A 22,034-nucleotide genomic window follows, 5' to 3' on the forward strand; every position below is an offset into this window, starting at 1 on the left:
GCAGCTCTGATGCTGGTATGGACCTGCAGAGAACAGAGAGCGGAAACACTGCGCTACCACTGGGTGCAACCACCTAGTTCGACTGCCGTCGCCTCCGTACAGGCTTTAAACGGCCTGTTAATTGAACCATCGGCAATTAAAAAAAATAAATTCTGTGACCGCAGAATCTGTGCCCAAGATGGCGGTTCCTATAATCAGCAGCATCCATGAGGGGTTGCAGACTCTGGGGAGCAGAGCACCAACGCATGGCACCAGGAAACGGAGAGAACACCCCCCACCATTTGAGAAGGAACAGCAGAGGAGAAGACCCATGGGGTAAACCACAGTGGTAAACCAGTGAGGGGATCTGTGACTGAAGAACACATAGGTGGTGGGCTGGTGATAACTCAACACAAGGAACCCACAGAGGCTGTTTGGCAATTGCAGACAAGGGATTTACACCAGGTGGCAGACAGCTGGAGACTGGCTCAAGACTTGCTGAAGATGTACAGGTTTTGGAACTGTGATGCAAGAGGGTGCAAGGGCACTGAAGGTTTCCTGATTGTGTCAGAGGTTTGGATCGGGAGCTCGAGCTGCTGATGGTTTGGACTGGACTCTGTGTAGCTGTGGGCACTGCAGCAGTGGTGGAAGTGAGTTTGGGGACATTCGAGTACTCTCTTTTACTTTTATTGCCTGTAAGAGGTGCTTGTGATGGATTTGTACTTATATTAATCTTTAGGTATATACAATTCTAAATTATACTTCTTAGTAAGGGATAAGTGGGCTGGAAGGACATATACGTGCATTTACATTTTACAGACACACAATTACACTCAGAGAGAGAGGCTATTTTCGGAGTCACAAAGTCTGTTAAGCCACCCCAATAAAAATAGAAGTGTTTGTTCATTGGAATATCTATGACAATGGGATTGCTCAAGGAGGCCATCTGTTTAAATAAAATACCCTTGTTTACATATGCTGTTAGAATGGAAATTCAAAGGCATCTATTCAAAGAAGCAACCCTTTTGATTAAATGGCAAGTAGACAGGTCGGAATCCTTTGGGTCATGATTCCTACTTTTGAAGAGGGTATTATGAACTTCAAAGACAAATTATGTCATGTGATGAGAAATTCCAGATATGACCATCCTGTGGGGAAGACAGGATTGAAGATATAATAGCCAGAAAAGGTACTGTAACATGTTACTCTTGGTTAAAGGAAAACACAAAATAAAGTGGCCTTTGAAGGAAAAACATTGTATTTCTTTAAGATAAAGAGGGAGCTTCATTGTGTCCATGAAAATGGTCACTTTTGATTAAAAAAATCAAAAGTAATCTTGCATTTTAAACATATTCATTTTTAGATGGTTACTTCATTCAGCCCTTGCCCTGGGTTTGTGAAATCATCATGGAAGAAAATAGCCACTTCACTGTCTCTTTGAAAAGAGGACAGACTCATCATGTGGAACACAGATTCTGAAATCTCCATGCAAAAGAGGGTGGTTTGTGGAAAATCATTCATATGAAGAAACAATTCTCTGAAAACAACTCTACAAGAAATTCAAGAGTTTTAAATAAGTCTGATGCCTCATATTTACTCCATAATTGCTTCTGAACAGCAGTAAAGACAGACTTTCCACACAAAAGCTTTCTGAGACTGAACTTTAAAATCATCCCTTCAGAATCAAGCTGTAATGGTTTGGGTTTTAACACACACACACACACTTATATTTGTGCACTGAAGGGTTAAGTTTAGAGTTAAGTAAAAAGTGTCATGTTATTAATAATAAACATAATTGTTTTGACATACCATTGTCTTGGTGAATCCTATTGCTGCTGGTCAAGTATGTAACTGCTTTAGGTAATTTCTGCCTATGGTGAATCTGCCGTAAGGCAGATGAAAGCAAATTCCGTGTAACATTTATTTTTTTTCTTTATTATAGGACAATAAAGGAATTTTTAATCTTGATTTAAAAAAAAACAGAAAAAAAATAAATTGAAGTCCCAGCTGCCAATTCTTAGTTAAATCAGGGTTATGAAGTAAATAGCAAGCAAACTCTACATATGGACAACTATATTCGCAGTAATCACATCTGAAACTTTAAAAAATCTGATCTTGCAGCTGAGTAAACAATGTTTAAAAAGATCCAGATGTTACCAGTACAATTTTCTTTTAGTTAGGACATTTTATTAATAATTACATCCAGGTCACAGACAAGTGTTTCAGAGAAATGTACAAGATATGGAAGTCATCATTGAAATTGAGGAGACTACTTACAGTGAGAAGAGAGGCAGCAGCCTTTCAAAGACAAAAAGATGAAAAGATATCAGGAGCCAGGAACAAGTCAAATCTACATTCAACAATATCACATTTAAAACTACTTTGATTCTGTGAATCTGGCTCAACAAAATAATCTATTGACAACTTTTTTCTGGAATTAATGATCACCCAATGCTACACTAATCTAGTTATGAATGACAAATCTTGCACCAAGTTCAAATATCAAAAGGGGTAAAACCTTAGCCCACACTCCAAAATTAAACCCTTTTATACCCTCAATCTCAAATTTTATTCTTGTTGAACTCCCTTTCATCCTCATCTTTGACCAAATGCTTGGTCATTCCCTTTAATATTATTTCTGCATTTAGAACATAGCTAAATGCAGATGTCAACAGTGGAGCAGGCCTTTCAGTGCAAATGTCTGCACCAAACCTAAATGCCCAAAAAAGAATCACCCTTCATATTCATGTGCCTACCTAAAATGCTTCTATCATATCTGCTTCCATCTCTACTGGCAGCCTGCTCCAAGCACTGTAAACATTTGCCCTGTTCCTTTCCATTAAATTCCACCCCCACCCTTCCCCACTCTAGTATTTGATACTTTTACTCAAGAAAAAAGATTTGACTTTCATAATTTAAAAAATGCAAGCTATTAAAAAGATCTCCAAGGCATTAGAAACTCTAGTCTTAGGGCTCACTTCCAGAAGCCCAGCCATCTTCACATGGATTGCTCCCCTTTGTGGGACTGCCCTGCCTCCAGGAATATTATACTACCAAGATTGCAAAATTAAGTGCAGCGAATGAAAAGATGTGGAATTGAATGGGTGGAAAGGGGTGAGGGGAGAGGGAGAAGGTGGAAGAAGTGTGAGGTAGCATTCCAGATTGACAACAATAAGATTGGATTTCTTTTATCATTTCCAGATGTAGGTAAAGCTGCCTTGGACAGAATTTATAAAAGAAATTAAAAGTCTAGTTACAAGTAATTGCTACAGATACAAATAAAATCAGACAAATCACTGTTTATTGATTAAAATATTGACATACATTAGATTATAAATTGTCTATATTCAAAGCTCATGACTCATTAGCAAGATATTAAAGTCCATTCTCAAAGCAGCAGTACATTAGGTAATTGTACAAGGCCTAAATGCATCTATTCGGTCAAAAAAAACAGCAAAATTAACTCTACATACAGAACAGAACTAATGAAAATAGGTATTTTCCCCTAATATCAGATTTCATCTCACTGGACTGTAAAAAAATACAAAAATATTCTAAATCTTTTGTTGAATAAACTAAACCTCAGATATTTTTCAATGGTCAGTGTGTGTGGTGCAACAGTTACTCCAAATACTATACTGTAATTGCTTGAATTTGACATTTTGTATGTATTTTTAACATACACATTTTGGCCTTATTCAAATACTTTCATGCCTAATTATTTCATGCTATTTTGTCATGACTAATGCAAACTTTTGAATAGCCATTCACTTTATGTAACCTCAAACCCTGAACATATTTCATTCACATCAGTTTTGCTTAAAGTTCGAATTATGACAAGAAAATAATTATGTATGATTATCACCATGAGCAATACCACAGCCAACAAAGGCTGCCAAAAGGAGTTACGACACTCAAGGCACTGCTGCTCTCCATCCATCAAATCAAACAATTCATAACCTAGCCTCCTGTTTAGCTCAAGAACAGGTTAACCAGTTATCAGCAGTTGTAATCAAATCAAATATTTGCCAGAAATAAAATGGAAAATACTGGAAACATTCTAGTCTGTTGAAAGAGTTCAAACCCAAAATGTTAGCAGTTTCTCTTTCGGTGGATACTGCCTAACCTGGTGAGAGTTTCCAGCATTCTCGGTTCTTAATTTCAAGCATCTGCTGCTTTAAAAAAATGTTTCTTTCAATGTTTGGTTGTGTAGCATTGAGACTTGTTTTTAATACCTTAAATTGACATGTGCATGGTAATCTTGCAGATCACAAATCTGCCTTCATAACACAACTTCAGATTATGGTCACCCTGCACCTAAAAAGAATGCATTTGCAATGCAGATTAGTATCTCTGACACACAGTTGCGTGTTGGTTCCATTTAAGGGATCAGCCTTCTTTCAGTCGCAAGGTTTATCTCCAATTCCTCCATTTTCTTCTTCAAAAGTTAATGTAAAACAGTGTGAATAACCAGGTCCATACCCGGTCACTAAATAGTATAAGGGAATATGGTTGGTATAGCAGTTAGTGCAACGTCTTTACAGTACCAGCAATTGGGACAGGGGTTCGAATCTCACATGGTCTACTTTTTGTATGTTCTCCCTATGTCTGCTTGGGTTTTCCCCGAGAGCTCCAGTTTCCTCCCACCCAATCTGGGTGTTGTAAATTAATTGGGTGCAAATTGGGTGGCACAGATTCGTGGGCCGAAATGGCCTGTTACTGAGCTGTATGTATAAAATGATTTTAAAAATTAAAATTAAATATTTAATTTAATTTTAAAAATTGTTTTAAACATTTTAAAAAATTAACTTTAAGGAAGGACAACTGATATTAGCAAAAATGAAAAGTTATATTTAAATGTCGCCTGAAACTACAGTGATAAAAATAAAATCACAGCTGATTGATTCAACTGAAACAAAATAGCAAATTTTGAATTTTCCTGGTACAGTGGTGATGGAACTTTCAGGTCATTGTAAAATTGATACTAAAATAGTCTGAAGCAGTAAATTTTATAATATACCAAATAGTAGTAAGAATTTTCCATGACCACATAACAAAGTTACATCTGCAATGTCAAGTTTTAGGAAGGGAAATTTTAACTCAAAATAATTAAAACATCCAAGACCAATTAAATATACCGCATGCATCATGACATTTAGTTTTAATATTTGGGAAGATGAGGTGAAGTGCAACATAACTCAACAATCAAGGTGTTCCACATTGTATTACTCCCAAGTATCCAATATTTTGCATGGCCATCTGATTAAAATAATAATTTTCAAATATGCTTTACATCAATGAAACACAATTCTGGACAAGTGTTGGCATGTCAGATGCCTAGCTGAAATAAATTCTAAATTTCACACGTCATTGTGCAGTGTTACACCGAATTATGATAGAAGATTACACCACCAAGTGATGTATAACAATACAATGCTTAAGTGCAATATATTAAGCAGCAGGCCAATACCTGGTTTTCAAATGCCTTATTATGCTATGTTTAGCATCAAATGTGCAGATTCCAAAATTAAACAATACTGCAACATACTTGTTAAATGACTAGGTCCTCTCATTAATTCAACATTTGATCAGCAAAATCAAAATAAATTCTAAAATACACAAATTTTATAAAAAATGAAGTTTAAAAAATCAACAGCTTTTGTCAGTATCCTAGGAATATTAATCCACTGTCAATAAATGGTTTTGAATTATTATTGTCATTTTTAATTTAAACCATTAAATCAGCATGGATATGTAATCAGTGAAAAATGACAATAACTAGTGGTTAAACAAAAACTGTGCTATTATAACAATGACATTATTATTGCCAAAAATTATTTGAAAGTGGAAGTGTTTGACATGGGGCTGTGTCCCAAAGAAGTAACAAATAGAGTTTTGATTGAGTATCTGTCAAATAATGAATTAAGATGTAGAGAGTGAGGTCCAAGACCATGAAGAACCAATTAATAGGAAAGAGGCAGAAATAAACACTCTAAGAGGGCTTCATCTAAAAAGCTATTGGATAGATACAACTTTAGGCATATTCAAGCCTGATACAATTTTTGGGACAAATCTTGGATCATTTGATTTGCATTTGAAATACTCTATCATCCATTTCCTTCAAGTGTACTCGAACACAGGATGCATTGGACATGGCATTTTCTGACTTCTTCAGCCCTTCCTCAAAATCTCTCAGGTTTTTAAAACCACTAAGGAAGAAAAGGGAAGCATATCCAAAGAAACACAATCATCTTAAGTTTTACACAGCTCTCCTGTCACCATTTTTTTTTTAAATCCAGATTTTTCTATATAAGAATACCATGTGAAATAATGTTTTCAAAAGACAAATCATCACATTTCAGGACAATACATGCCAGATGTCACCCCAATCCCAGAATTGGATTAAAAGGTAATCTTGGAGTATGGCATTGTTGGTGACTATTTTATTTCAACAAGAATCAGATTAAAAGTTGCAATCTTATTTGTGTAAGTATATAATGTGGAATGTTGAAGAAAAATTAGAGCTGAAGTTAACAGCTATTAAAGGCAAGGACATTTCTAGGCATAACAAAATCGACTTGCACATTTAAAATCCATTACTATAATTTATAACATGCTTTGGGATTCTGGACAACTGCAGTCCAATAACATGACAGCATATTTTCAAAGTCTGTAAAAAGCCTTGGAATCTTTAAACCACATTTCCCATATTTTATGGATAAATTGAACTAGTTTTGTATGATTTGTCTTTCTCCTTTGTAAATGCAGTGATACAAAGCAAGAGACAGACAGTGGACTGAAGCCAAAGTAAGTATGTCTTAGCTATTAAAATTTAATTGAATGGACTTATTTTTGGAAGTATAAATAATGTATCACTCAATGTCATCTTGTATGTTAAGTAATTTAATTTGAATTAATGGGTAGTTGCAAGAAGAGAAATAACATGATACACGACTTGATGGGTTTCAATTGACAGCCTGTAGAAGTTACCAACAGGCAGATTACTTTTTTTTTAAACTCAACACAGTATAAAGCTACAAGCATTTTAAAGACTATCATCTCTATTAATAATTACCACTTTAATGATTTGTTCTTTTGGGTTTATCAGAAGAACTGTGCCCCAGTAAGTTAAGTTCTAGAACTGAGCATTTGTTGTGCAAGTGGATACTAGCTGGCAAAGCATGTGGTAGAAAATATGGAAAAAATGATGATCTCAACCATCCCTACAGTCAACAAAGTTTCCCTTAATCCAGAAACAAATCTGTGCATACTTCAGAGGAGTGATACGAACAGCGACATTATAATCTTGTTGCACACCATTCTTATCCACCCACTGGTGACCTGAAAATATTCCAACCACTTTTCGCTCCCATTTCCGAATTTGCCTATTCCACATTCGGATGTAAACACCTGAGCCACTGGCACCTGGCTGAGCATCACAGCGCTGATACAGGAGGTCAAAGGTTTCATCCTTAACCAAGCAGAAACGATAAACAAGATTGCCTGGACGATCATTATCAAACCCAGAAAAGTGAATCCGCCCACCAGGCAGCCTTCCTCGAGGAGGAGTAACTCCTATTTTCATGAATGGTTTTTTGTGAGGTCTTTTCAATTCCAGAATTGCATAGTCATAATCCATACCAATATCATTTGCTGAACCTTTGATCCATCCCTTTGGAATGCGTGTTCGCTTTACTCTTATCCAGTGAAATTTGGATTTCTCTGGAAGAGAGTTGATTCGGTTTATGGCTCTTCCCTTCTCTCTCACTTTTGATTTTAAAAATCCAACTTTCACCTTTTGTGCACCCTTCACGTAGCTCTTGCCATCATGAATGCAATGAGCAGCAGTTAGAACATGCTTCTCAGATACTAAAGTCCCAGTGCAACCTGTGGAAATTTTTACAGAAGTTGAAAAAGGATAATTGAACAGAAAGTTTTTTGCCAAGATGCTGAACCGGCCATCCAAGCCAAAGATGTGTCTTTTCCTTCTTACACCATTTCTCTGATTTTGTTTATTCTCCAAACCAGCAATAAAACCACGGATCTCCACATCTGTGAGAGTTCGGCTTCCATTGAGATACAACGTTTCGTAAGACAAATATTCTTTCAGGTTTTCATAGGTTGGCAGCTGTGCTCTTTTGTGACAGTCTAATCCACATAGTGAAGTCACTTTCAGATTGGTTTTACCCTCAAAATGTGCATTCTCCAGTGTCACAGTTGCCTTTTGATAAACAGCAGGTACATGGGTTTTCTGCCATTCAGCCTTGAGCATTACCACATGTTTAATGGAACAAAACAAAACGACAAGAGTTGGCACCACCATCATGCTGATTCGTGAACCGCTGTTGAAAGAACAGACTTTCGTTAGTGATAGCGATAACTCTATTCTTACACAGTTCAACACTCAAGAAATATTAAACTGGTAACTGGATAAGTCCCACCATTCTACTGACTGATTTTAAGTGTAGCATCAGTTTTGTTCACTGAGAAATACCCTGTCTACCACCTTATTATTCAGCTTTAAAAAAAAATCAGGAACAGCTGGGCATATCTTTGTAAACTTGTTAAATGACTGATATTTAAAGCTTATGTTCATCTTTTGGATTAATAGGTCATAGTAAATGTCATTTGTTAATTTAAATATTTAATTAACAAAAGAATGCAGAGGAAAACCTGGAACAGGTCCATGACTTGGCTTTATTTAATAAACACCAAATGACCACCCCAACAAGTGCCGACTGAAGTGTCAAGGCAGAAATAATCAGCAAATCTTAATTTCACCTCATTTGATTGCTGAAAATTAACATTAATTAAGAAATTTACAGTCCTCTGCAACTAGTGGAAGGGTTCTTGTTTACATCAAATTTCATTTGCTGATCACCCATTTGCTGATTACATTCATCTCCAGATTGCTGGAGATTGGCTCAAACTGACTGGAGGGGTACTAGGTATCAGAACCATAATGTGAGGAGATGCCAAGGGCACTGGAGGGTCCCTGACGGTGTTGGAGGTTCAGAACTGCAGCTCTCTCTCTCTCTCTCTCTCTCTCTCTCTCTCTCTCTCTCTCTCTCTCTCTCTCTCTCTCTCTCTCTCTCTCTCTCTCTCTCTCTCTCTCTCTCTCTCTCTCTCTCTCTCTCTCTCTCTCTCTCTCTCTCTCTCTCTCTCTCTCTCTCTCCTTAGCCTTTCAGCAGGCAAAAGAAATTTCATGTCAATATGACCCTGTGCTGTTACTATGGTAATAAATTGAATCTTGAATGTTGAAATCTTGAAATGTCTTGACATTTCTTCTGACTCCGCTGCCCACTTCTGGTTCAATGTTTGTGAATGCAGGAGGTTTCTATTCATTCTCTGTTTCTTAACTGCTGTTTTGAACAAAGATTCAGCAAATGTGTAGGCAGAAGATTTAAATTTATACATGCATCTTCTAAAATGCTGCGCCTAATTCAACCCACCACCATTGTACTTTACATGATCATTATTGAAAGAGCAAAACTATCACATTAACAGACAAGAGGAGGCTATTTGGCCTATCAAACCCTTTCAGTAAAAGGATTATGAATCTTAATTCATTTCATTTTCTTGCAAAATCCAAAATTATTCAATAAAGCATTCAAAAATCTATTCACTTCAGTCTCAACCACATTCAATGCATCAGCATTTACAATCTTTTGGAATTTGATGAATGGAAAGATTCATAACCCTTTGTATAAAAAAAATCAACTTAGTTCTAAAAGGCCAACTCTTAACTTTGCCATTGTGCCCCTATCAACAGGTTTAGTCAACCTTTGTGCATTTCTTCAAGGCAAATTTATCTGTTCTTTGGCAAGGAGACTTAATCTATGCACAGTTCTCCAGCAGATCGCAATAAGGCTCCATATCAATTTCCAAATTCTTTACTCTTGTACTTCAAAATTTATGTAGCAAATGATGCAGGGTCCCTGGCAGATATATTCAAATGTCCTTAGCCATGGGTGAGGTCCCGAAGCTCATGTCGTCCCATTGTTTAAAAAAGGCTCCAGGTATGCGCTTTTACTTAAATGGAAAGATGCTACCCAGTCTACTCATGATCAGTGGTTGTGTGACATCATGTCTTGTTTGAATATGGACAAGATTTGCTATTCAGTTAATAATTCAGATACAAGATTTCAGACATTATGGGGGTTATTCATGACTCACAATCTTACTTTACAATTTCACTCCAATATCATTGAATTATCTGACTTTTGTCTTTTCCATGTTCTTTTTCTTATTTTTTTTCTCCCTTCATTTTTCTTTTCATCTTAATTGTTTATAGCATCTGGAAATGCTACAATGGAGGGGTACTGAGTTTTTTTCTTTTTGTTCTGCTTTTCTTTTTTCCTTTTTATTTTCTATCTCTTCTTTAAAAAAATACTATCTGGATTATACATTTTGGATATACAACTTGCATTTGTTTTCAATTTACCGATTGTATTGTTTAATTTATTATGTGTAACTATTCATATCATTTCAGTGTATTGTATTATTATAATAATAAGCTCTTTATTAAAATCAATAAAAATATTTTAGAAAGAAAAAAGAAAAAGGCTCCAAAAGTAAACCAGGAGATTACAGGCTGGTGAGCCTGATGTCAGTAAATTATTGGAAGGAATTCTGAGAGATAGGATATATAGGTATCTGGACAGCCATAGGCTGATTAAGGAGAGACAGCATGGTTTTGCACATGGTAGGTCATGTTTAACAAATTTTATAGAGTTTTTCAAGAAGGTTATGAGGAAAGTAGATGAAGGAAATACTGTGGATGTTGTCTCCAAGGACTTTAATAAAGTCTTTCACAAGGTCTCACAAAGGATGTTAGTTCAGAAGGTTAAGACACTAGGTATCCATGCAGAGGTGTAAACTAGATTCAAAATTGGTTGTGTGGGAGAAAACAGAGTGGTAGTGGATGATGCTTCTCAGTCTGGAGGCCTGTGACTAGTGGTGCGCCTCAGGGATCTGTGTGGCGACCATTTGTGTTTGTTGTCTGTATTAATGATCTGGATGATAATGTGGTAAATTGGATCAGGAAGTTTGCTGACACAAAGATGCATGGTTTTCAAAGCTTGCAGAGGGATCTGGATCAACTGAGAGAATGAGTCAGTAAATAGCAGATGGAGTTTAATGCAGACATGTGTGAGAAGTTGCATTTTGGAAGAGCAAACCAAGGTAAAACATACACAGTAAATGGTAGGGCACAGAAGAGTGTGGATGAGCAAGGAGATCTGGGAATAAAGATATATTATTCCCTGAAGATGGAGTCACAAGTGGACAGGATTGCAAAGAAAGCTTTTGGCATCTTAGTCTTTATAAATCAATGAGATGAGTATAGGAGTTGGGATGTTATGTTGAAGTTGTTTAAGACTTTGGTGAGGCTGAATTTGGAATATTGCGTGAAGTTCTTGTCACCTAACTACAGGAAGGATATCAATAAGATTGAAAGAATGCAGAGAAGATTTACTAAGATGTTGCCAGGTCTTCAGGAGTTGAGTTACATGGAAAGAGTAAATAGGTTAGGACTTTATTCCCTGGAGCAAACAAAAATGAGGGGAGAATTGATGGATATTTACACAAAAGGTATAGACAGAGTGGATGCAAATAGGCTTTTTCCACTTAGATTGGGGGAGATAAGTACAAAAGGGACAGGGCTTTACGGTAAAAAGAGGAGAAGCTTAGGGGAACATGAGGGGGAATTTCTTTACTCAGAGAGTGATGGGAGTGTGGAATGAGCTGCTTTCTGATGTGGTGAATGCAGGCTTGTTTTAAGAATAAATTGGATATATACATGTTTGGGAGCGGTCTGGAGGGAAATCTCTTGGTGCCTGCCACATTGACCACCGCCAGTGGGCTGATATCGCCTCCAACCGTGCATCTTGGCCCCTCACAGTTCGGCGGGCAGCAACCTCCTTTGAAGAAGACCGCAGAGCCCACCTCACTGACAAAAGACAAAGGAGGAAAAACCCAACCCCAGCCAATCAATTTTCCCTTGCAACTGCTGCAACCATGCCTGCCTGTCCCGCATCGGACTAGTCAGTCACCAACGAGCCTGCAGCAGACGTGGACGTACCCCTCCATAAATCTTCGTCTGTGAAGCCAAGCCAAAGAAAGAAAAGAAAGGAGGGTTATGGAATGGAAGCAGGTCATTGGAACTATGGTCAGCATAGACTAGAAGGGCTGAATGGCCTGTTTTCTGTGTTGTAGCATTCTATGGTTCTAAATGGGAATATACCATTTGCTTTTCTGGTTGTTCGCAAACAAGGATATTCATCTTTCTAAATATAAATAAATGTTAACTAACCATGTTAGAAATATTCTGCTTTTCTTGACCAATGTGATTAACTTTTAATTTCTCCACATTACACAGTTACACATCACAAAATATCAAGCCTTTAAAATGGTATTCTGATTAGTCTAATACAATGATTCTCAGCCTCCCTCTCCCCACTCCCCATCCCCACTCACTTTAAGTAATCCCTTTCTAATCAGAGTACCATTTATTTTCCATAACTTGATGAAGGACTCAAGCCCAAAATATCGGTTACGTATCTTTATCTTTAAAGTACACTGTTTAACCTGCTAAGTTTCTCCAGCATTGTGTTTTTACTTTCACCACAGCATCAGCAGACTTTCGTGTTTTACTTTTAACCACAGAGCACCAATGGCATCCAATTTTAGGGATTACTTAAGGTGGCATGTGAGTGAAAAAAAAAAAAGAGGTTGAGAACCACTGGTCTAATATAAATAGACCCATGTACAAAAATGATAAGGAAAGATTTTTTTTATCCAAATGAAAACAGATGATCATATTTCCACAGCCCATCAAAATCTAATTCTTTATCAAAATCATTGTTCTATATTTTCAGTAGAATGGCAACTCTAACAATTCTGAACAGTCCCTGCCTATCTAAATTCTGGTAGATCCTGTCTCTCAGAATACCTTTCAATGACTTTCCCACCATTGGCATCAGGCTTGAAGATCTATGTACTGGTCAAGCAGCAAGATGATTGGATGGTTTGCAGTGTTTACTCTGAATTGTGCTTGGCAACAAACTGAAATCAAGAAGAATACCAAAGTTATTTCCCCAGGGACGATGAACAAACAACATTGGAAATAAGCATAATATGCCTTCGTCTGCCTTTGTAATTAAACATATTCGCTCATTCACAGGTAGGTCAAGTCCAGGCACACTGCAATGAAATCAACTGATTGGCTCACAACCGGGACACATCAACAAAATATATCGATGCTCTAATTTCTCATGTTAAGAGTTGCTCTTCGGAAGAGCTTTAAGCTGGTGGCTGAAGCAAAATACTCCTACAGCTACTTTCAAAGCTTTTCGGAGGCACGAGTGCAATAGCAAAAACCGTGTAATGGAAACCCACTTTAACAGAGGGTTAAACAATTTTGTGCATTGTGCCTGGTATCCAAAAACCACATGTTTGATAATGGGCAAGATTTTCATATTGACTAAATATAATTCTTTTGGCACTAATGATAAAGATTTCATCTGCATGGTCTGTAAAAAGTTGATGTTCACTCAGAGAATAACCCTTTACCATCTCTAAAAACTCCGAAATAAATGTTTACTAAGATTGTATTCAAAACCAGAGTTAAATCAGATGGTCTGCAGACGCAGTGATTCCATTCTACATGCCCATGACTGACTGTGAAGACTGGCTTTTTCCCTGCATGTTCAAGAACATTGCTAGTCGGTGCTGAATGCAGGATTGCTCCAACGCTTCACTTCATGGATGGTATGGGCAAGCAAAGCACATCTGTCGACTACCACATGTACCAATATCAACGTCACAGGAAGAATACTTAACACCCACACATGAGACTGAACTATTGTCAGAGGAAGTCAAGGTCATGCTCCTCTCCAGTCCTATTCCAGACTACATCTCCTGACATATGCCACTTCAGAGTTACTGATCACTGCAGGGCTCAGGGAAATCACTTGACTTTTTGCCACAACATCCACATCTCTACCAGCCAACAGAGCAGGCTGACTAGCTACTGCTATTTCCTGGGATTGCAGGCTTCCAAAAATTTTAAAAAAACACAGGTGTTCATCCTCTGTACAGTGGCACAAAGATGCTTCTGGCCTCTTAATTAGAGGTTTACCCTCCCTGCATGAAATTCAATCCACTAGCCTATCAAGGCAAGTGCCAATCAACCGTGGGGCACACCCTATACACAGGAATCACTGGAGAACTCATGCAAGAATCAGCATTAGGTTTGCTTTGCCTCTTCAGGGGCTGCCTCAGCTGGCAGTTTGTCTTGCACCCAGCCAGCGCAAGATATTTTGACCAGAGCTTTCAATTATGCCTTTTCTAAAGTTCAGAATTCAAACTTAATGTCAGACTACATACATGACATCACCTACAACCCTGAGATTCTTTTTTCCCCTGGAGGCCAGGCAGAATTTTGAAATTATTGGCAACTGCAAACTGTACTCAAGAAAGAGATGCAAACAAAAGAAATAAATGTAAACAAACTGAATATGCAAACTCAGAAATATTAAGAAATGAATAATGTGGATGTCCTTAAATGAGTCTCTAGCTCCTTTTCCACTGGCACATTGCCCCAGGAATTAACGGGAAATTAACAGGGGTAGGGTCCAGTGGAAATGGAAAACAGTCAGCACAACGGCATCCAATTACCTCATTTCACACCCGGGACTGACAGCCTCAACCACTACTCATATCCCGTGTCAGCTGATGTTGGTGTTCTGATTAAACCAGTGGAAAAAGGACAGCAGAAAGTCACCCATTTCTGGTTGAAGGTAGAACACCCTGATCGCCGGGATATGCGTGTCCTGTCGTAAAGTCATTGTCCCAGTGGAAACAGTGTAAATGGCTTCCTATCCCACATACTTAACCGGTAAGCTAATGGAAAAGGGGTTTCTGCTTTGGCCTGTTGTTGAGATTTATGATGGTTGAGGGGTAGCAATTATTCATGAACCTGGTAGTTTAAAGTTTCATTTATTGTCAGAATACATACATGCCATCACATACAACACAAAGATTCTTTATGCTGTGGGCCAGGAAGAATTTCTATTCATTGGTAGGGCAAAAAACTGTACTCAAGAAAAGATATGTATATAAAGAGAAATATAAACAAAGAAAGAAATGTAAACAAACTAAATGTGCGATACCAAAAGAAAATAAAATGATTAGTGTTACACAAAGCAGCGCTAAACATCAAGTTCCAGACACTGCCTAGCATACAGGAATTTCGAACTGATCACAAAATTAATTTTCCATCAATGCAAGCCACTTCATGTAATGAAGCGGCAGTATCAGAAATGGAGTAATCATGACTAACACAGACAAAGGAACCATCAGAACTGTTTCCAAAACAAAGAAAAGCAGCCCTGAAGACAAACCTTTGCTGAGGACTCACACTGAAAATATTGGAACTGCACGAGTTGGAACTTGTAACAATTCAAATTTGAATCAGTTCCATAATAGATGTCTGAAGCAATTTGTAGACTGCATTCTTTTGATAAATAAAATGGACTATTATAAATGTGATAGCCTGATGGTTGAGTTGTTTAAAAATTATATGGTGTGGCAGTTAAAAATAACAATTGGAATTTTATGTACATCATTAACCTATGGGGCTTCATCTTTCAGTTCAGATGAACATTTTCTCTCCCCCAGTCCTCTCCATTATGAAGCACTAGTTTGCACTGTCAATGGATGCCTTGAATTCTTTTCTCACATTGTGCCTCTTCACTTCTTCCAACCTATATCAAGCAAAGTCAATAAAAGTGGCAAGCTTTTTATAAGGCAGTTAAATTAATGACTACTTCTACTATTACCTATTGGAAGCAGTGACCCCCACACACCAGCACACAATGTCAGTAAATACAAAACCAAGAAGCATGAGGAAGGCCTCTTCTGTGCCCAAAATGCTGGACTCCAAGAAAGAAAACTTCAGGTGTCTGCAGGCCCACCTCCTCCTCCTCCTCCAATCTCTGAAGACTGAAAGATAGGAATGCTGGACCTGAGGTACACAAGAAATTGCTGTGCACTTTGCTTCACAGAGACATGGCTCACCAACTCTCCAGGCGTGGTCTTTCAGTGTGAAGTTTTCTCCCTATATCACATGGGCAAGAGAAAGCTCATGGGTAAAGGAAGAGGCAGTGGTGTCTGCTTCAAGGTTGACTCTTCATGGTAATCCTGCTCCCCTCATCGGAAACATTTGGTGCTTAAGTGTCGACCCATTCTGGAAAGCCTCCGAAGTCACCAAATTTTCAGCAACTCTCTCAAATGGTTACCTTCAAAAATAGCAAACAAGTTTGCCAAGTAAAATCTCTCTCCTGCTGAAGCCAGATCTTGTATTGTAAGATTTCACACTGTACTCAGACAACCAATGCTGTATGTTTTAATACAAATTATTTTGTAGGATTGAATGATGTTGGCAGCAAGGACAGCATTTGATGTCTATCCTTTAAAAGTGTAGAAAAGTAGATGGTTTAAAAAAAACTAATAATTTCTTCTTTACATATAGGTAAATCTCCAGGTCCCAATGGATACCCTGTGGAATTTTACAAATGCTTTTCTAAATTACTAGTGCCTCAATTAAATCCTTTTCTTAATGATTCATTTGAACAATGGAATCTTCCTTTTTTTTTTAAGTGAAGCTTGAATTTCTCTTATTCCAAAAAGGCTGTAGGATTCTCTTGATGGTGCTTTTTATAGGCCTATTTCTTCACTTAATGTAGATATGAGGATCTTGTCTAAAATATTGGTCCATGGACTGGAGAATTTTTACCTTCAATCATTCTGAAGATCAAACTGCTATTCTTATTTTATTGAATATTCTATATTTACTCTCCCACTCCTGACCTTGAATGTATTCTTGCTCTGGATGCACAGAAGGCTTTTGATTGGGTGGAATGGGGTTATTTGCTTAACTTCAGGCCTTATTTTGTTAACTGGAGTAAATTATTTATGTCCCACTGCCTCAATTCTTTATAATTTATAGAAATCAAAACCTTTTAATCTTCAGCAGGGTACTCATCAGGGTTGTTCTTTTAAGTCCATTACTTTTTGACTTGGTAGGAAAGCCCTGAGCAATGGCTCTTCGAGAAAGTAGAGATTTTATTGGGATCCAGAGGAATGGTTTCTTTGTATGCAGATGATCTATTGCTTTTAGTTTCAAATCCAGAGGATTCCTCTAATTCATTTTTTGGGGAAAAAATTGAATCTGCATTAAAGTGAACTTTTACCTTTGAATGGTTCGCTATCAAGTTATGCTAATTTTCCTGTTAACATTGTAAAAAATCAATTTACCTATCTTGGCACTACAATTACTATGAGCTATAAACATATTTTAAGGAAAAATTTTGCACTCCATTTAATCAGGTTAAATTATTATTATCGAGATGGTCACCTTTATTATTCTCAATGTTGGTCATATCAATTCTATTAAAATGAACCTCTTAACTAATTTTTTTTTTTTTTTAAATATACCTTTTGAAATCTATACCAATTTTTATTCCTAATTTTTTTTTCATCTCACTTGAATCACTTGTACCTTCTTACATATGGCATGAAAACATCCCCGTTTAAATAAAGCTCATTCTCAAAGAGCTGAAAGGAATGGTGGATTGTCACTTCCCAATTTTAGATTGTACTATTGGGTGACCATTATACACAAGTTAATACTTTGTTATATTTTGATAATTTGGTGGACCACCCTTCATGCATAGAAATGGAATTCAATTTTACAAAGAATATTTTGTAGGCCATTTTAGGTTCTTGTTTATCCTCCTCTTGATATAACCTAATAATCTGATAATTAAACATAGTTAGAGAATATGGGCACAAATTAAAAGCTTTTTTTAGATTTTGGAGTTTTTTCCTTGCTTGTCCCATTATATCTAATCACCATTTTATTTAAAACTTTCTTTGCAAGACACCATTTTTAATGATTGTCATGGATGGACTATTAAATGTTTCAAATACCTTTTTATTCATAATAATTTTTCTTCTTTTGTACATTTGGTGGAAAAAATTGAACAAATACACATTTTTTTAAAGTTATTTACAAGTTAGACATTTTGTTCAATCTCAGATTCCCGATTTTCAGCAAATTCCTGAGAGGTATATTTTTGATTAACTTTTGGATTTTCAACTTTCTCAAAAAGGTTCAATATCCCTTATTTGTAATAATTTGCTTGATTTAAGATCAGCCTCATTAAGATCAAGAGTGATTGGGAATAGGATTTGAATCTTTCATTTTCTGATGAGGCTTGGGATTCCCTTTATAATTTGATTAATATGACCTCCCTTTGTGCACGACATTATTTATTGTAATTTAAAGTGCTCCATAGAGTACATTTATCTAAAACTAAATAGGATCATTTTTATTTTGATGTAAATCCTCTATATGACAAATGTAAAATTGAAGAGAGTTCCTCGGTTCACATGTTTTGGTTTTGCCCTAGTCTAGAACAATATTGGAAAGATATTTTTCACACATTATCAGTGATTCTCAAGGTTAAATTGGAACTTTGCCCTTTAATTGTTCTGCTTGGATGATGATGATGTTTTATTGACTTCATCTCAAAACCAACTTTTCTCTTTTACTTCACTGTTAGCCAGACATGCAATATTGATCAAATGGAAAGATATGTTATGTCCTGTTTAAGTTTAGATAAAAATGTCAAAAAAGATTCAAATACTAATTTCTAAAAGACATGGGCCCTTTTATGGGCCAATACCATAATCTACAGTTTTATGACTAATCTAAACTTTGATGCTGTGTTGTCGGTTTCCGAGTTGTCCTCACTTGACATCCACATGTTAGGTTATTTTCTAACCTTGCTAAATGGAAGGGGTTTTGATCAAAGGGTTTTGCTTTTTTTCTTCTGCAATTGCATCTTAAAGATACAACTATGGTTTAATTTTAAATTTCAATAAAATAGTTTAAAAAGAAGAAAATTAACCAAGGAACATATCCCCTGCAATTTTGCAAATATGCCAATATGCATTACCTTCTTTGAGAATTGCTTGCACGAACATTAATAATGATCATTTATGTTTATATCTTAAATAAATTGTTTAATAAAATAACTTCTAGCAGGTCGAATGTTTTCTCATCTGGGTCAACATATGCAAGCTGTCATGATTGGAGTTACAATGAAAGCAGTCCATAATCTGATGTGACACATCATTTCACTTTGTTAATTGTAACATTATCTTAAGACATTGTAATTTAAAAAATATTTTATTTATAGATTTAAAGCCATGATAAATGCATTCATTTTACAAATATGTAATTCAAATTGCAATATATGTGGTATAAAAAGAAAAAGAAAAAAGATAGAAATATAGATCTACCCAGACTCCATCCCATACTAACCCCCTACTGAAAAAAGGGGCCAGAACTCTTCAACTGGAGTTTTATAACTATAATATTTCATATTATATATAGAGATCTTAGAAGAAATACAATATCAAAAATTCAATTAAGTATTTAAACCCACCTTTTGTAAATATAGGCTCCATATTTTCAAAATATAATAGTTATCTCATAAATTATACGTTATTTTCTCAAGTGGTATACAGCTCTGAACCTCAGCATGCCATCTTTCCATTCCCAAATTTATATCAGATTTCCAAGCTATGTAATGCACTTTCTAGCTATAGCTAATGCAATTTGCACAAATTTAACTTGATAAATATTCAGTTTTAATTTAAATTTAATTCCTTTAACACCTCCTAATTGAAATAACAATGGATTATGTGGGAATTTAATCCCAGTTATTCGTTCTAAAAAAATTACCTATTTTCAACCTTTAGGACATTGCCAAGTAGAATGCAGAATAGTACCAACTTCTTGTTCACATCAAAAACAAACAAATTGAATTAGATTTACTTGGATTTATCTTCTGAGATGCAAGATATAACTGGTGAATAAAATTGTATTGAACTAGTCTGTATCTCACATTTATTGTACTTTTCATAACTTCTTTACAGTCCATTTTCTCTCATCTATTTGTTTATTCAAATCTACTTCCCATCTTTGCCTTGATTTATGAATTCCTAATTTCTTAGGTTTCTTTTGTAATAATTTGTACATCACTGAAATAAATTTCTTTATATTCCCATTACATAACAATGTTTCTGGTGACAATTTCAAATCTTGACCAAATATTTCCCGTAAAATAATTATGAAATTGTTAATAACAATCTAATATTTTCAGTATATTAAATTTTCCTTCATTCTATTAAATGTAATAAATTTACTTCCCTCAAAACAATCCTCAATCCTATTAATACCATGCTGTTGCAAATCTTTAGATTCCCCAGAGAAAAAGGAGTAAATCTACTTTGAAATAGCAGCGTTTTCATGGACATCCAACCAGATCCTCCCATTTCCTTATCAACTCTATTCCATAATACCAATAAGAGTTTTAAAATCTTAGCACATTGTATTATTTCAATTTTAGAAATATGTCAGTCTTATTCACTGTAAAATTCACTGTTGGCTGGCCGGTTGATCAAAAATCTGCTCCTATTTCACTGGCCCAATGTCAGATTAGATCAGTTCTGCTTTTTGTGAACCAGCTATTTTAGGACAGATTTGCACATCATTGCTGTAATGAGTGGGAAGAGCAGTGTGTGCAAGGACAAGAGAACTCCTATTGTAGCAGAATTACATTCCTCACAGCAGGCAGAAGTGTAATGGGAGAAAATGAATGAATACAATGGAAAATGCAAGACAGACCAGCCTCAAAAAGAGCAAATGTGGAAAGCAATGGAAATGAAAAAGTCAGGGACAAAACCTGGAAATCACAAGCAAAACATGATGATGGGCTTTCATCTTACAGCTGAAGGAGTGGCAGTAAGAACCCCAAGGTAGAAGGCATTAAAATGGACTTGAGGCCATCAGCTCCATGGTGCAAATGGGGAAATTTTCCACACTTGATTGATGGGGGTAAAGGAGTCCTGTAAATTTGGAAGAGAAGGAAACATTCCTGAAAATCTGTTGAAAATGCTGTGGCTCAGAACATGATAAATACGAGATACCTTAGCTTTGTAGACTGAGGGAGGAGAGGAAGGATCAGTTACAGATTTGGTCAAATTACAGTCTTTTTTTATCCAGCAAATAAAGAGATGTCATTTTGTTTTTCTCCTAAAAGATTAAATAGGTTTAAAAAGAAACAAGTTTATAAGGCTTTTGAAGAATGAATATGTAGTCTTGTGGTTCTCAACCTTTTTCTTTCCACTCACATACCATTTTAAGTATTCCCTATGCCATAGTAAGGAATTGCTTAAGGTGGGATGTGGGTGGAAAGAAAAAATGTGAAAACCAAATGTACCTAATTGATTTGTTATGTTCATAGTTTCATCACTCCAAAGGAAATGGGCTAATCATTTTTCTCAAGCAAAATATTTCAGTAACAACTGGGTCGTGAGCAGTGCTTCTCAACCTTCCCTTCCCACTCATACCATCTTAAGTGATCCCTTACTGATCACAGAGCACCAATAGCATAGTGGTATGTGAGTGGAAAGAAAAAGATTGAGAACCACTCACTGATCTAGTTTGTTCACCAAAACAATTAAAAAACAACTCTTGGAGAGGTGTGGAGAAGAAACCTTATAACTTTCAAAATATTATTTTTTAAAAAACTTTCAGCCAATTCTCTTTTGAAAGTTACCACTGAATTAATCTTTTCACCCAAATCAAACAAAAAATATCCTCTGCATTTTTTTGGCCCATTACTTGTCAGCTATAGCCTCTCGTCATTGACCCTCAAGTTGGTGAAAAACAGTTTCTCAATAATTTCACACAATTTTGAACAACCCTTTTGGTCTTTGGAGGGAATGCAATGGAAATGATGATGGCAGCTTATGGCTGATGGAACTGAACTCTTGGCCAAGCTCAGATCCTGTTTGATTGCAATGTTTCAACCCTGGGAAAAAAGTGAGTAACCACAACAGATCCAAATTCCGAACCACTGCGGATCTCTCAGGATTTGAAAATGGACTAGCCAGAGGTCTGAAGCCCTTACAGATTA

General features: G+C 36.3%; 1 protein-coding gene across 5 annotated transcripts in view; it reads right to left on the reverse strand.

The window, feature by feature from the left end:
* Positions 1-3,263: 3,263 nt before the first annotated feature.
* LOC138739243 (serine protease 23-like) overlaps positions 3,264-22,034 on the reverse strand; it is a 51,551-nt gene continuing 32,780 nt past the window's right edge. For 3 of the 5 annotated variants that reach the window (XM_069890901.1, XM_069890897.1, XM_069890898.1), the window contains exons 2-3: positions 12,932-13,044; positions 3,264-8,321 (exon numbers count right to left, since the gene is read on the reverse strand). In XM_069890901.1, the coding sequence (XP_069747002.1) occupies positions 7,193-8,305 (1,113 nt within the window). In that variant the 5' untranslated portion in view covers positions 8,306-8,321; positions 12,932-13,044 and the 3' untranslated portion in view covers positions 3,264-7,192. Of the gene's footprint in view, positions 8,322-12,931; positions 13,045-16,059; positions 16,281-22,034 lie in introns of all 5 variants that reach the window. The other 2 variants (XM_069890900.1, XM_069890902.1) reach the window with 2 other exon arrangements.

Source organism: Narcine bancroftii, chromosome 7, assembly GCF_036971445.1.
Source record: "Narcine bancroftii isolate sNarBan1 chromosome 7, sNarBan1.hap1, whole genome shotgun sequence".
Lineage (NCBI taxonomy): Eukaryota > Metazoa > Chordata > Chondrichthyes > Torpediniformes > Narcinidae > Narcine > Narcine bancroftii.